We start from the raw sequence: 14,676 nt of genomic DNA, 5'->3' as shown, positions 1-14,676 counted from the left end.
CTATTATAATTATGTTATATTATAATGGTAAGAAAGTCCTCTTTTCTATCAAAAATTCAACTACTTTTTTAATGTTTTTATTTCTTTTATTTGAAGGTTCATCTCTTTCGTTGAAAATACATTTTTGAAACTGACAATTTATCTATATCATGTTTGGTTAAAAAATCATGTATTTTGTTAACAATTCGTCTTTCTTTGTAGAAATTAAATTGCTTTATGAAATATTTATACTTTTTGATTAAAAATTATATTTTTCGGTTGAATTATCAACTGTAAATATTTTTTGGTTGCAAAGTTGTTTTATTGTAAATGCAACTATATTGTTAACAATTAAAATTTTGTGTGGAAAATTCGATTATTTACTTAAAGCTGAACTACTTATTTAAAAAATTAATTTTTTCTTATTAAAGATTCATAATTATAGTTGAAAATTCAACTATTTTCCTTTAAATTAGGTTAAAAATTCAGCTTGTTTGACTTTTTTTAACAAGGTTTTATAATTATAGTTGAAAATTTAACTATTTGGTCGAAAGTTTAACTCTTTGATTGAAAACTCATATTTTTCGCTTAAGAAATTCCACTTTTTATAGATAATTCGTCTTTCTGACTTTAAAATTAAATAATTTCGTTGAAAATTCATTTATTTTGTGTGAAATTTGTCTTTTCTTGTAGATCATTAATTTTCTTGGTCGAAAATTCATGTTATTGGTTGACAATTCAACAACTTTGTTGAAAATAAATTTTTTCCGTTAAAAATTATTTATCTTCATCTGAAAATGTAACTATTACAGGATTGATTAAAAATTAATTGTATATATTGGGTAAGTTTGAAAATCTTTTTTTTTTTATAGAACATTAATCTTCTTGATCAAAAATTAATCTTTCCCCTTGAAAATTTTACAATTTTATTGAAAATTCGTTTTTTTCCTTGTTCAATTCAATTTTTTGTCACAGCTTTTATCTAGAAATTGAACTATTCTATTTTTGGTTAAACTTTATCCTGTAAATTGTATTAGTTAAAAACCAATTATTTGTTAGAAAATTAATTTATTTGTTTTCGATTATGACTTGAAATATTATTTCAGTATAAAAAATTTGTATCAATTTGAAATTTTTTAATTAAAAAAAGGAAATTTTTTTAATTATCAGCCATATTTGACCGTTCATTTAAAACAATCCATTACGAACAACTGTTAAAAACTATATAAATTTGAACAGAATGATTCGAAATAGAATGCCTTGAATTGTTAAATTTGTGATGAGCTAAATTTTAAGTTTAAACGCTACAATTTTAATTTTTAAAAAAATTCAGAAATAATTTAAAACTTGAAATTATTTCAAATAATTTGAAACACTATTTAGACTTTTTCAGATTAAAAAAAAGCTTTTTGAGAATTGTACAGTATTTAAAAAGAATAACAAAAATTCTTGTGATTGTTAAGAAAATTGAAAATGATTTTTTATTTTGACAAATAAATTTTAAGTGAGTATTTGAAAACATTTTAAAAATAAAAAAAAGAATCCGGAAGATTTTAAGGAAATTTTTTGATTTTGCAGTTTTTTTAATTTTAGGAAAAAATCTAATTAACAAAATATATCAATTTTCAACCCAAAAGTTTACTTTTTAACAAATTAAATTAATTTTCTATCAAATAATTGGTGTTTTAACTAATACAATGTACTGGATAAAGTTTCAACCAAAAATTGAATAGTTCAATTTCCAGATAAAAACGATTAATTTTTATCAATCCTAGAGTAGTTACATTTTCAGATAAAAAAAAAAATTTCAATCGAAAAAATAAATTTTCAATAAAGTTGTTAAATTCTCAACCAATAACATGAATTTTCGACCAAAATTATCTATAAAAAGTTGATTTTCTTCGACGAACAATATGAGATTTCAATCAAAGAGTTAAACTTTCAACCAAATAGTTACATTTTTAACCATAATTATAAAACCTTGTTGAAAAAAACAGTATTTTTTTTACAAAGTAATTCAACTATTCATGAAGTAATCTAATTTAAAGATTAAATTTCTAACAAACAAGGTCAATTTGCAACAAAATATATGAAATTTCAACAAAATTATCTAATTTTAAAGTCAAAAAGAGTATCATCTACAAAAAACCTGAATTTTTAACCCAAAAATATGATTTTTCAACCAAAATTTTAATTGTCGACCAAATAGTTTAACTTTCACTTACAGTCGAAGCACTTAGTTACAAAATTAATTTTTTCTTATTAAGGATTCATAATTATAGTTGAAAATTCAACTATTTTCCTTCAAATTAAATTTTTTGTTAAAAATTTTACTTTTTTGTTAAAATTGCATCCTTGGGCGGTAAAAGTCAACAATTTGATAGAAAGTTAAACTATTTGGTCGACAATTAAAATTTTCTAAAAAGTCATATTTTTGGGTTAAAAATTCAGCTTTTTTGTAGATGATACTCTTTTTGACTTTAAAATTAAATAATTTTGTGGAAAGTTCATATATTTTGTTGGAAGTTGACCTTGTATGATAGAAATTTAATCATTTTTGTTGAAAATGTATCATTTTTTGTCAAAAATGCAATTGTTTGGTTGACATATGAACTGTACGTCTTCTTGGGCTTAAAAGTCGATTATTTCACTAAGAGTTGAATTACTTCGTAAAAAAATACTGTTATTTTCAACAAGGTTTTATAATTATGGTTAAAATTTTAACTATTTGGTTGAAAGTTTAACTCTTTGATTGAAAACTCTTTTTCGCAAAAAAAAAAACTTTTTGTAGATGATTCGTTTTATTGATTTTAAAATTAAATAATTATGTTGAAAATTCATGTATTTTGTTTGAAATTTGTCTTTTTTTGTAGATCATTAATTTTCTTGGTCGAAAATTCATGTTATTGGTTGAAAATTTAACAACTTTATTGAAAATTAATTTTTTTGATTAAAAATTTTTTTTTTTTAAATCTGAAAATGTAACTATTCTAGGATTGAGTAAAAATTAATCGTTTTTATCTGAAAATTGAACTATTCAATTTTTGGTGGAAACTTTATCCTGTACATTGTATTAGTTAAAAAATCTTCCGGATTCCTTTTTTTAATTTTTAAAATGTTTTCAAATACTCACTTAAAATTTATTTGTCAAAATAAAAAAATCATTTTCAATGTTCTTAGCAATCACAACCATTTTTGTAATTCTTTTTAAATACTGTACAATTCTCAAAAAGCTTTTTTTTTAAATCTGCAAAAGTCTAAATCATGTTTCAAATTATTTGAAATAATTTCAAGTTTTAAATTAATTCTGAATCTTTTTTGAAATTAAAATTGTAGCGTTTAAACTTAAAATTTAGCTCATTACATATTTAACAATTAAAGGCTTTCTATTTCGAACCATTCTGTTCAAATTTGTATAGTTTTTAACAGTTGTTTGTAATGGATTGTTTTAAATGAACGGTCAAATATTGCTGATAATTAACGAAATTTTCTTTCTACAATTAAAAAATTTCAAATTGAATGGGTTAAAAATAAAAATTTTTTATACTGAAATAATATTTCAAGTCATAATCGAAAACAAATCAAATAATTTTCTAACAAATAATTGGTGTTTTAACTAATACAATTTACAGGATAAGGTTTAACCAAAAATGGAATGGTTCAATTTTCAGATAAAAGCTGTGATAAAAAATTGAATTGAACAAGAAACAAAACGAATTTTCAATAAAATTGTTAAATATTCAAGGAAAAAGGTGAATTTTTGACCATGAAGATTAATGTTCTATATAAAAAAAAAACAATTTTCAAACTTAACCAATATATACGATTAATTTTTAATCATTCCTATAATAGTTACATTTTCAGATAAAGATAAATAATTTTAACGGAAAAAATTTATTTTCAACAAAGTTGTTGAATTGTCAACCAATCAGATGAATTTTCGAACAAGAAAATTAATGATCTACAAAAAAAGACAAATTTTAAACAAAATACATGAATTTTCAACGAAATTATTTAATTTTAAAGTCAAAAAGACGAATTATCTACAAAAAGTTGAATTTCTTAAACGAAAAATATGAGTTTTCAATCAAAGAGTTAAACTTTTAAGCAAATAGTTAAATTTTCAACCATAATTATAAAACATTGTTAAAAAAACGTATTTTTTAACAAAGTAGTTCAACTCTTAGTGAAATATCGACTTTTAAACCGAAGAAGATGTGCAGTTCATATTTTAACCAAAAAATTGAATTTTTGACCAAAAATGATACAATTTTCAACCAAAAAGATTAAATTTCTACTAAAAAAGGTCAATTTAATTTGAATAAATTTTTTAATTTTAAAGTCAAAAGGAGTATTATCAACAAAAAGGTGAATTTTTAACCTATTTTAAAGGCAAATAGTTGAATTTTCAACTATAATTATGAATCCTTAATAAGAAAGAATTAATTTATTTACTAAGTAGTTCAACTTTAAATGACTAATCGAATTTTCCACCCAAAAATTATGACTTTGATTTTTAACAATATAGTTGCATTTACAACAAAACGACTTTGCAAACAAAAAATATTTACAGTTAATAATTCAACCGAAAAATGTAATTTTGAATCAAAAAGTATAAATTTTCCATAAAGCAATTTAATTTCTACAAAGAAAGACGAATTGTTAACAAAATACATGATTTTTTAACCAAAAATGGTATAGATTAATTCTCAGTTTCAAAAATATATTTTCAACGAAAGAGATGAACCTTCAAATAAAAGAAATAAAAATTTTAACAAAGTAGTTGTATTTTTGACAGAAAAGAGGCCCCTTTTCCAGGTTTACTCGATGAGTACACTTGGTGAGAAACCTGAAGGAACCCCTACAGGGTCTCTAACAATAAGTGCACAAACGACAGCCAATGAAGCGCCTTAGGATGATTTCATGACTCTGCAAGCAGGCAGCCTGCATGCAGAAAACCCTTAAGAGTGAAAGAGATGGACCATTCTCTATATCTTCCACTCTTATGGATTTTCTGCACGCAGGCTGCCTGCTTGGGGTGCGTTCCAGGCGACCACCCGGGTGAATTGGTGTGTGAAGTAAAGAAGTGTGCGGAGCTTACTAGGGTGAAGTGGAAGGAGAACGGCAGAATAAACGGTTTCGAGTGTGCGTCGGGTGTATGTTTGGTGAAAGATAATTGAGGTTACGTTACACAAAAGTTTAAAAAATGCAAGAACAGGATAAGATTTTAATTGCTGCTTCAGTAGCAAGATCATTGTTATTACAAACAGTGATGTGTTGAATAATAGTGGAAAGTGATGAAGATACTAAACCTTAGATTATGAAGATACTAAACTTTAGTCTTTTACTAAGCTTGCGATTCCCGCCACTTCTGGGGCGCTAGTCTGGAACTCACTCGACTTTTTATCGCATGCGAAAATTTTCGAGCGATAGATTCGTATACGAAAAATTGTCGAGCGCGGTTGGTATTTTTGAGTTCCACTCGATGTGCTTTCGAAGGCGAAGTGTAGTGCGACGTTGCCGATGTTTCAATGTAATGAATTGACCAATGAAACTGAGTACAGTAGACAGTGACCCTCGGAAGTTCTGATTCCACGATAGAAGTAAACAAAGTAAGTATGAACGATGGTTCTTCCGTGCGTTCCCGTACAATTTCAATGATTTCTTGTATTGACATGAGTCTTTTGAGGTTAGTGCAATATTAGTCCCCACGGTCCCCGTATCCAGAGAACCTTGGCCATAGTTTCATGCCAATTTTCGCATACGATTTTGTGTTTCGAGTGAGTCAGACCACTCGTTGCAAAGTGTTCGGAAAATTACGCATAGGAACGGTGAGCGAAAACTCGAGAATAGCGGCTTGCGTCAACCATTCGAAAATCAGCCATTTTCGCATGCAAAAAAAACTCGAATTCGAGAATAGCACCCCTGCCCGCCAATTCCACTGTTTACTCAGTTCTACCTACCTAGTTTCAGTAGATGAAATAGTCACCCGTCTAGTGACCCCCACTCATCACCCGATTGATCACTGAAGGGTTCACCCGAGTGAAGCCCAACACTCATCTGACGTCGTGGAACGGCTCGGAGTGCACCCGGATGGTCCCCTGGAACGCACCCTTGAAGAGGCATGAAAGCACCCTTTTGCAATGCATGCGCAGTAGTGCAAGGTGCCCGTGTTGGGAGCAATTCATCTAATCCCAGTGTTGCCGTTTTCAGTACAATTGTAATGAAAAAGTACATTTCGTGTAATTTGAGTACGTACGTACCACAATTACTAGTTGAGTACACTTTACATCATACTCTTTTTTTTTCAAGTACATTTGCGTGCACGTGCTGAATTTGTGTTTTTGAATACATTTGGAATTAGCGTGTTGGGTACCGAGCCTCGTGTACCACTACGATTGGTCGATGCCGTTAAGACCTAGCCACAGTCGATGACAAATCAAAAGTTTGTACCGTGCTTCTTTTAACGAGAGTGGAAGAGATGGAGAAAACTGCTGTCTCCTTCACTCTTGTGGTTCAAGACTTCAAAGTTGCACAGTGGGACTTTGGGACCGTTTTTAAACTTGAAAGTCGAAAATGAAAAGGTCTTCCTTTTTTAACTTGTAGAGATAGAAAGAGAAGTAATTGAAATTCGAAATTCGGCAGTACCCGTAGTGTAACCGATTTATTGTTTCTAATGGCTCGATTAAGTCGGCTTAGTGTCTAATGGCTCAATTAAATCGGCTTAGTTTTACTGTTCATACGAGTACGGCTCACAGGCAGATCAGATCTGAGCGATCAAAATTTTTCGGGGTCACATAATCTAGTCTTTGGGTACAAATTTTGTTGGCCCGTGTTATTAATATTATTTAAAATAATTAACTGTTTGAATAGTAAATAAAGAATAAGAATAAGACAATTTTAAATTAAATAATTTGAATTATGCGCGACAGTTTAATAACATGCGGCGTCGTCGCAACGCTGCCATCGACAGTACAATTTCAAAATATTAAGTACACTTTCAGGGCGCTTTCATATGATTGCAGATCAGCAGATTGCATGCAGAAAGTTTGCAGTGGTGAAAGAGATATATAATAGAACATACAGTTAACATTTCTTTCAATCTTGGGGACTTTCTGCATCAGAGTACAAATGTAATTTTCATTCTGGCAACACTGCCTAATCCGAGCAATAGGCTATAGAATCTACTTTGCCCCGTCCGTCGCGTCGCATCATTGAAAATCGAAATATCGCTTTGGTTCAAAAATCTAAGCATCGATTTTGTTGTGTATTTTGAGTGTTTTGCCGATAAAATATAACACTCAAAAAACCTTTTTTCGAATCACACTATAGTTTCCAACAGTTCGCTGAGTGGAATAAAGTACTGTGATGTCAAAATGAGTGAAAGTCAAAACAAAAGACGAAGAAAAGCATTCTTGGAGGACGATGATGAAGTTGTGCCTCGCACTACATAATACAGAATAAAAGTGCAAAGACGGAAACAAGATCAGTTTGTTTTCAGTAGTTGTCATAACCTAAAAATGAAACATTTTAAAATCTTCAGTCTTTTTGCCTACAACTTTATATGAGATTTCAAAAGATAAATTATAAATCAAATTTTTATTAAAGAAATGATTTTTGATAATAATATTTGTGTCATGCAATGGTAAACCAAACATCAGTAAGTCCAATTATAATTGGAATTACTGATGTATGAAATGTATTATGCATAATTGAAGAATTATTTTCAAGCACGTGAATTATACGCTGTAGTAAGAAGATTACCAAACCTCATTTCGCTCAATAATTCATACGTATAAAATACATACTTTGAACAACTTTTAACTTTACAATTTTTTTTCTATTATGTTAAAATTCGAAATTAACCATTTTAAATTTTAATGACTTTAACATTTTAGAGATTTCTGGTTAAAAATATAAATTACGCTATTATTTTTAAGGTTTAAAATGATAATACTTTAAAAAAATTCAGTTCGTAACATTTAAAATTGAACGATTAAGCCAATTTTTTAACTAAATTTTTTAAAAATAAAAGTTAAATTATTTTTATTTCAAGTTCTTCCAGAATAATATTTTTGCAGTGTTATTTATAGATAAAAATTTGAGTTTACCAATTGAAAATGTTAGAAATTCACTTACTATCAAAATAATTGAATTTTCAACTAAAAAAAAAACAAGAAAAAAAAACAAATTTCCAACAAAATAATTACATCTTCAACCAGAAAGAGGAATTTTTTAACTGAAATTAATAATCTTCAACCAAAAACAGAAATTTTTACAAATAAAAAAAAATCGACAAAAATGGATTAATTACAATACTTTTTTAATTGGAAACTTTTCAAATTATAAATTGAATTATTTTATTTTAAGTCGCTTTATACTATTAATTTTTACATTTTCATTTATAAATCCAAACTCAAAAATTTTATTTACGAACTGTAGATTAATAATTTCAGTTAAAACATTCATCTTTCTGGTTCAAAATATAATTATTTTGTTGGAAATTTGTTTTTCTCTTTTTTTTTTAGTTGAAAATTCAATTATTTTAATAGTAAGTTAATTTCTATCATTTTCAATTGGTAAACTCAAATTTTTAGCTATAAATAACAATGCAAAAATATTAATCCGGAACAACCTAAAATAAAAATAATTTAACTTTTATTTTAAAAAGTTTTCAGTTAAAAAATTGGTTTAATCGTTCAATTTTTAATGTTAAGAACTGAATTTTTGTTGAAATATTATTATCTCAAACCTTAAAAATAATAGCGCAATTTATATTTTTTAACCAGAAATCTCTTAAATGTTAAAGTCATTAAAATTTAAAATTGTTAATTTCGAATTTTAACATAATACGTATGAATTATTGAGCGTTTAAATGAAATATTTCTGAATTAAAAATTTGTGAAGCTTCAGTTTTAAAAGTTTAAAATTCAAAATATTTCCACCTCAAATAAATCATTTTCAGATTTAAAAGTTTGAATTTTTTAAATTGCACCCTGAATTTTGAATTGGAACAGGAAATTTTTCAAAGCAATTGTATAAATTGTATGTATTGTATGTAACCTCAAAATTTGCGCATAAAAAGAGGTGCGTGAAGTATTCAAATCATGGAAATCGCCAGCATTGAAACCTGGAAATGTTAAAATCCCAATTTCTTGATTTTATTTCAAAGCGGATAAAGAAGAAAGATATAAATAGAACCGTCGAAGTTTTCCGACCGGCAATCGTGCACCTTCGAGTTTTAAAATTCAGTAGAGGAGAAATACGTTGCGCGCGCAACCCAGTCATCGTCTCCTGCTATATTCACACGACCATAGCCCTGTCATAGTATTGGACCACATCTCGTTTCAGCTGGCTCTATTCTCGAGTTCGTTTGAAACTTTCCGTATAGACCTTTTCATTTAAGAAACCGACATTGCGCAAGCGCTAAAGTTTATAGCACTTCCATGTGAGTTTGGGTCAATTTTTACTGGAACTTATATGGGAATAGTAAACATTGATGAAAACAAAACTATTTTGAACAATTGGAAGTTAAAAAACTTCCCAAAAAAGAAATGTCTAATAGACCAGGAGAAAATTCATCGAAAAGAAAAAAGGTTGGTGCGCACAAGAGGTGCTATTTTGGAAAGTGCAAAAGTGAGTCAGTCCAAGTCCTACTTGGAATGTACTTATTATTTTATTTCCAAAACCCTGTTTAATATATCGAAAGAGTGACATTCCCGATGGTTCACTTGAAAAGCATATTAAAAATTGCGCGAAATGCAGTAAAAGTGATATGTGGGTGAGGTTATGTACACGCACAGACGAGTATTTTTCAAGCATTAAGGATGTAAACAAGGATATTTACATTTGCTCATTGCATTATATTAATTTGATATTATTTCCATTACAAATAGTTTATGAAGGTTTAATCAGATGTTTAAAGTTCTTTAAATACTAACGTTCTCTCTTTGAAACAGTTCAATATTTAAAATTAAAATCTGCGTGTACCTTCTTTAATTTCGAGCATGAGATTAAAATCGTCTTTCGAAAGGAAGTATTTTTCGATTATTTATACTCGAACTGCAATTTATTTAAAAAAAAAGTCATGACATTATTTACATCTATTTACAGTTGTTCAACTCAACATGTTTTTTAATAAAAAAAGGTTCAAATTCAAACCCTGTGGATTATTAATTCTTTCAAGTCTTCCAAACCTGCATTTTAAAATTCTTTATATTGCAAATTCACGCTTTAAAATAAATTATTATATAATATTATATATTATATAATAATAACAAACATTTCTAAAAATTCTTAATTGAGCTTATTGTAAATTATCGTGTGATACGACATTCGTAATATTTCAAGTGATTAAATGTATTTTTTTTCTTAAAATTTGTAAAATTCCCAGTCAAAAAATGAATTTACTGACATATTTCTCGTCTGCTCTACCGAAAAGAATCTTTGAGTATATACTAAAAATTCTTTAGGTCAAAGATGCTCAGAGAAATTCTCCGCAGGCACTCAGGGAGATACCTTTAAAGGTCCAGGAAGCTCGTTTCAATGGTCTATAGGCTTTAAAATACCTTTTCCGAAATTGAAATAAGAATACGATCATAAATAACAAGCAGAGAGGCTATCTCAATAGAGTAGCCGACACTCAAGGGTCCTTTGTTAAGCTTTCGGATTAAAATTCAGAAGTAGATTTTTTTTAATGTCATAGTTAACAGCCTAAAACATAATAATTCGGAATCTACGGGTTTCGATGACTTCAGATATCTAACTTTTTTTTAATGCTTAAAATTGGAATTAATAGAACGTTTCTCGTAAATGGAATGAGTTACGCCAAAAAAGACAACCTTTTTGAATTCAACTAGAAAATCGTATATCTGTATATAAGTTATAATTATAATGAGAAAATTCATAAATTAAAAAAAAAGTGTTAATAATTTGAAGTGAAATTTAAAAAGGGAGAACGGATTAGCCATGACCAACTACTGTAAATAACTCTGCCCGTCCGGTACGTGACGAATACGAAAGGAACCTTATATTACCGTCACACCACTCTTAAAGGGACCACTAAAAGAATCTCGAAAAGGACCAAAATCTCTCAAACTATCTCCGAGGCTATTTTGTTTCAAATCGACTTTGTTTATAGAAACAAATGGGCCAGGCTATTTCGCTAAAGAAAACTCAGCGATTTCTTTCGGTAGGATGTTACAAAAAATTCTGAACTTCCCCGTCAAGCGGTCACCCTGATATAAAAAGTACTGTATAAAAACATGAATAAAAAAATATTTTCACTTCTTTCAATTTCACGTATTTATTACAAACATTTTTATCACCATTTTCTATTCATATTTCTTTTATTGTATGAATTTTCAGAGAAAAATCTTCAAACTAAAAAAATCGCATTTGCATTTATTTCAGTAATTTGAAAGCTAGGTGAATTTCAAAACTGACAACCCACTTATAATGATAGATATTAATTCATTTTCAACTGCATTTCATTTAAAATGCTTTATCAACCTTTTTTATATTTTGTAATTATTAAAATTATTTCACTCTTATGCAAAAGACTATTTTTTCACTGTTGTAACCTTATACTATACGCACTGTAAACATAACCTGCATTCCACATACCGGTCAATAAGTTGCTGCTTTTTTCCTTTAGTACATTGTTTTCTGCATTTTAACTACCTTTTTAACTGACAAATGGTATATTTTCCACCTATTTATGCAATAATTCAGTACCTGGCACATCGTTTTCATTCACTTTTACATTAAAAGTAGGTACGATAGTGTACATTTTACCCAAAATATGACCGAAATTTTTAAATGCCCGCTAAGAGTCATGGCGGCGCCTAAGCTTCCGCTCTTAAATGAAAAGGACTATAAGTAAAGCTTCGAATGGTAACTTACATATACGAGACGGAAGTCACCTCTGGTCACATTCTCGAGCACTAGAGATGGGACCCTACGCGTGTGACAGGTAAATGTAGCAGTTTTACTGGAAATGCCAGTAATGACGGGTCAAGCTAGTAAATCTGGTAAAACTAATATTTTAAACAAATTATCATTTTTTGAATGATAATCTATGGTGCATTTTAAGTTTCATCTCCATACAAGTATAATTACAGAAATATCGGTCTTAAAAATTGCACCAATCAAGTGGAAATACGAAATCATAACCTGGAAACTTAGGCAGATCAGGCGGTGATTTTGAAATTGTACTTTCTAAATTTCAAAGAAGAATTAGTTCAATATAATAAGTATCATATAACATATAATAAGTATCATGCTCATATTAAGTTGTTACATCTGTATCATTAAGTTGTTACAATTCTAAAGGAATGCTACTTGAAGTTAGAAAAAAACTTTCATTATTTCCGAAATATCATGAAAAATCAAATTGCACCATTTTAGTGTAATTTCATGAAAAACTCTTAATGCTTAGAACCTGTTTTAATAACAGAAGTTTCTTTTCATCTATATATACATTATTAAAATTATAAAAACCTATATTATTGAGCTAATTGAATAAACAGAAATCATTTACAATGCTGGAAAAAAAATATGTGTAAAGGCAGATTTGCGGCTCGAATATTATTTATAGCTTATTACTTGTAAGACGAGTTAGTAATATATTTTAATACCTCATGAAATTTTTATTATTTTCTTTCTATTTTATTAGAATATTATAGGGATTATATGATAACAACTAATCAAAAAATAATATCAGTGGCGGATTTAGGTATAAGCCGCCCCTATATGCTAAAATAAATTTTCTGCCTTTATAGGATAAAAAATTAACTACTGTTGTGTAGTACTTTTATTTATATTACATAACGTATATTATACAAGGTAAAATTAAAATGCATCGGGTGATTTATGTAATGTTTAGAATTACTCAATAAATTACATAAGTGAGCATCTGTGAATAAAAATCCAAAATTTTTGAAAATTTACAGCACGAAAATTCGGCTACCCCCCTCCCACCCGCCAAAATGTGCCACCCTAGGCTAAAGCTTACTTACGTGATAGGAGGTTTTTGTTTCTAGATTCGGATTCAGGGCGGAAAAAGTTACAGGAAGCGGCCCTTCATTGTAAAGAAACTGGAATAATGTGGGCCACAAATATGACCCAAATAATTACTAACGGACATTTTGAATTTCTCCATGACTTCGAAAGCAATTTGTAATTATTTAAATAAATGTAACTTATTTAAATATTTACTTTTCCCAAAATATGTAAAAAAATGTATTTTTGGATTGAAATGTAGTGGTTGGTCATTGTTTGGAGAAGTGAATTAATTTAAAAAACATTACGTGATTATGTAAATAATTAATTATTGTTTAATTTCAGAAGATCTAGAAATCGACACACGAGATGTCAACTTTTTTCTCAAGTTCGTATTCTATGCTTCTTTTTGTTGAATAATTACATACTTTGGTTACATTGCTTCTAATGTTTAACAAATTCTTATCTGCTTAAACAATTTTTATTTAATAAAGTAGTTCCCTTTCGAAAACTTTGGGGAAAGAATATAAAACGGAACACATACAATTATTTTTCTGACTTTATAGTCATCAAAAGTTTCAGAAATCAACAATTCAGATCAAACTGAATTACTTAAAAAAAATTATTGAATTAACTGCGGGATAAATATACTCTAACTCGTTGATACATAACAGTTCTATCTTGAAATTAAAGTAGTATGTGAGGTTGTTTATCATTTAAAAGTATCGGAATTTTTCACCTTTTTAATATTTGATCATACTGATGGGTTTTGAGTTTTTACTTTGATTCTTTGATTGAATGTACTAAAATATTATTTCATTATGATTGCTCAATGGACATGGTGCAGCGCTGCCGACCCCCAAAAGTGGTTATTTCACTGAACTAATAAGTAACCTATCACCTATTGTCAGTGACCCATATCTATCTATTTGAATCAATGAAATTGTACTGATTCAGATTTAGAGAGTAAATAATTAAAAAACGGTTAACATGTTCTTTCTATACATTATAGAGTCAAAAAAATAATTGAATATATTCCACTTTATATTATTTTTTAAGGTCATCGGAAACAACTGCTTGAGCAAATAATAATTCCTTAAACAAACAGAAATTTGTTAAACATTAGACCAAATGTCTGTTTTGTCATGACCAAATATTACATTTCATCCAGAAAATAGATTATTTAAAAAATATTTGGGAATCGATAAATGTTTAAATAAGTTAAATTTTTTTGATTCCTTAATACTTTTCTGTTAAATATTGCGAACTCGATTAAAAGGTGTACGTTTTGCACTTTTTTTCATTATACTTTTAATACAAAACTTTTATTCTTAAAATTGTTCATTTTCACGTTAAACTCCTTATAATTTAGCCATTCGAGTTTTCAAAATCCAGCCGCGTAAGGCTTGACATTTGTTGGTTATGTTGCACTTCGACCATGTATTTAATTATCTACAGCCTCTTTTATCCTTACCTTACAGTGATTTATGCACTTTAATTCGAATTGTGTGCAAAATGCTTAAACAATTTATTCAATTACTTTTAATTCGTTATTTCTTCATATTTTGAGTTTTACCGCATTTACAACACATGACCAGTGCTCACATTATGGAAAAAGTATACATTTCAACACTGACTCGCCGCTCGTCGGTGTGTAGAAGAAGAAGGCGATGTTGCGCGCGCAGGCTTCTCTCT

General features: G+C 28.4%; 1 protein-coding gene and 1 long non-coding RNA gene across 2 annotated transcripts in view; one reads left to right on the top strand and one right to left on the bottom strand.

The window, feature by feature from the left end:
- LOC117167098 overlaps positions 1-6,128 on the bottom strand; it is a 68,677-nt gene extending 62,549 nt beyond the window's left edge. Inside the window, exon 1 of the long non-coding RNA XR_004466352.1 lies at positions 5,943-6,128. This is a non-coding gene — a long non-coding RNA (uncharacterized LOC117167098). The remainder of the gene's footprint in view (positions 1-5,942) is intronic.
- Positions 6,030-14,676, top strand: part of LOC117167097 (protein ecdysoneless homolog) — a 108,344-nt gene continuing 99,697 nt past the window's right edge. The window contains exon 1 of the mRNA XM_033351737.1: positions 6,030-6,230. Within this exon, the coding sequence (XP_033207628.1) occupies positions 6,104-6,230 (127 nt within the window). The 5' untranslated portion in view covers positions 6,030-6,103. The remainder of the gene's footprint in view (positions 6,231-14,676) is intronic.

Source organism: Belonocnema kinseyi, chromosome 2 (assembly GCF_010883055.1).
Source record: "Belonocnema kinseyi isolate 2016_QV_RU_SX_M_011 chromosome 2, B_treatae_v1, whole genome shotgun sequence".
In the NCBI taxonomy this organism is placed as follows: Eukaryota; Metazoa; Arthropoda; class Insecta; order Hymenoptera; family Cynipidae; genus Belonocnema; species Belonocnema kinseyi.
Note: the sequence above shows the minus strand (reverse complement) of the source record. Positions and strands in the feature narration are given on the sequence as shown.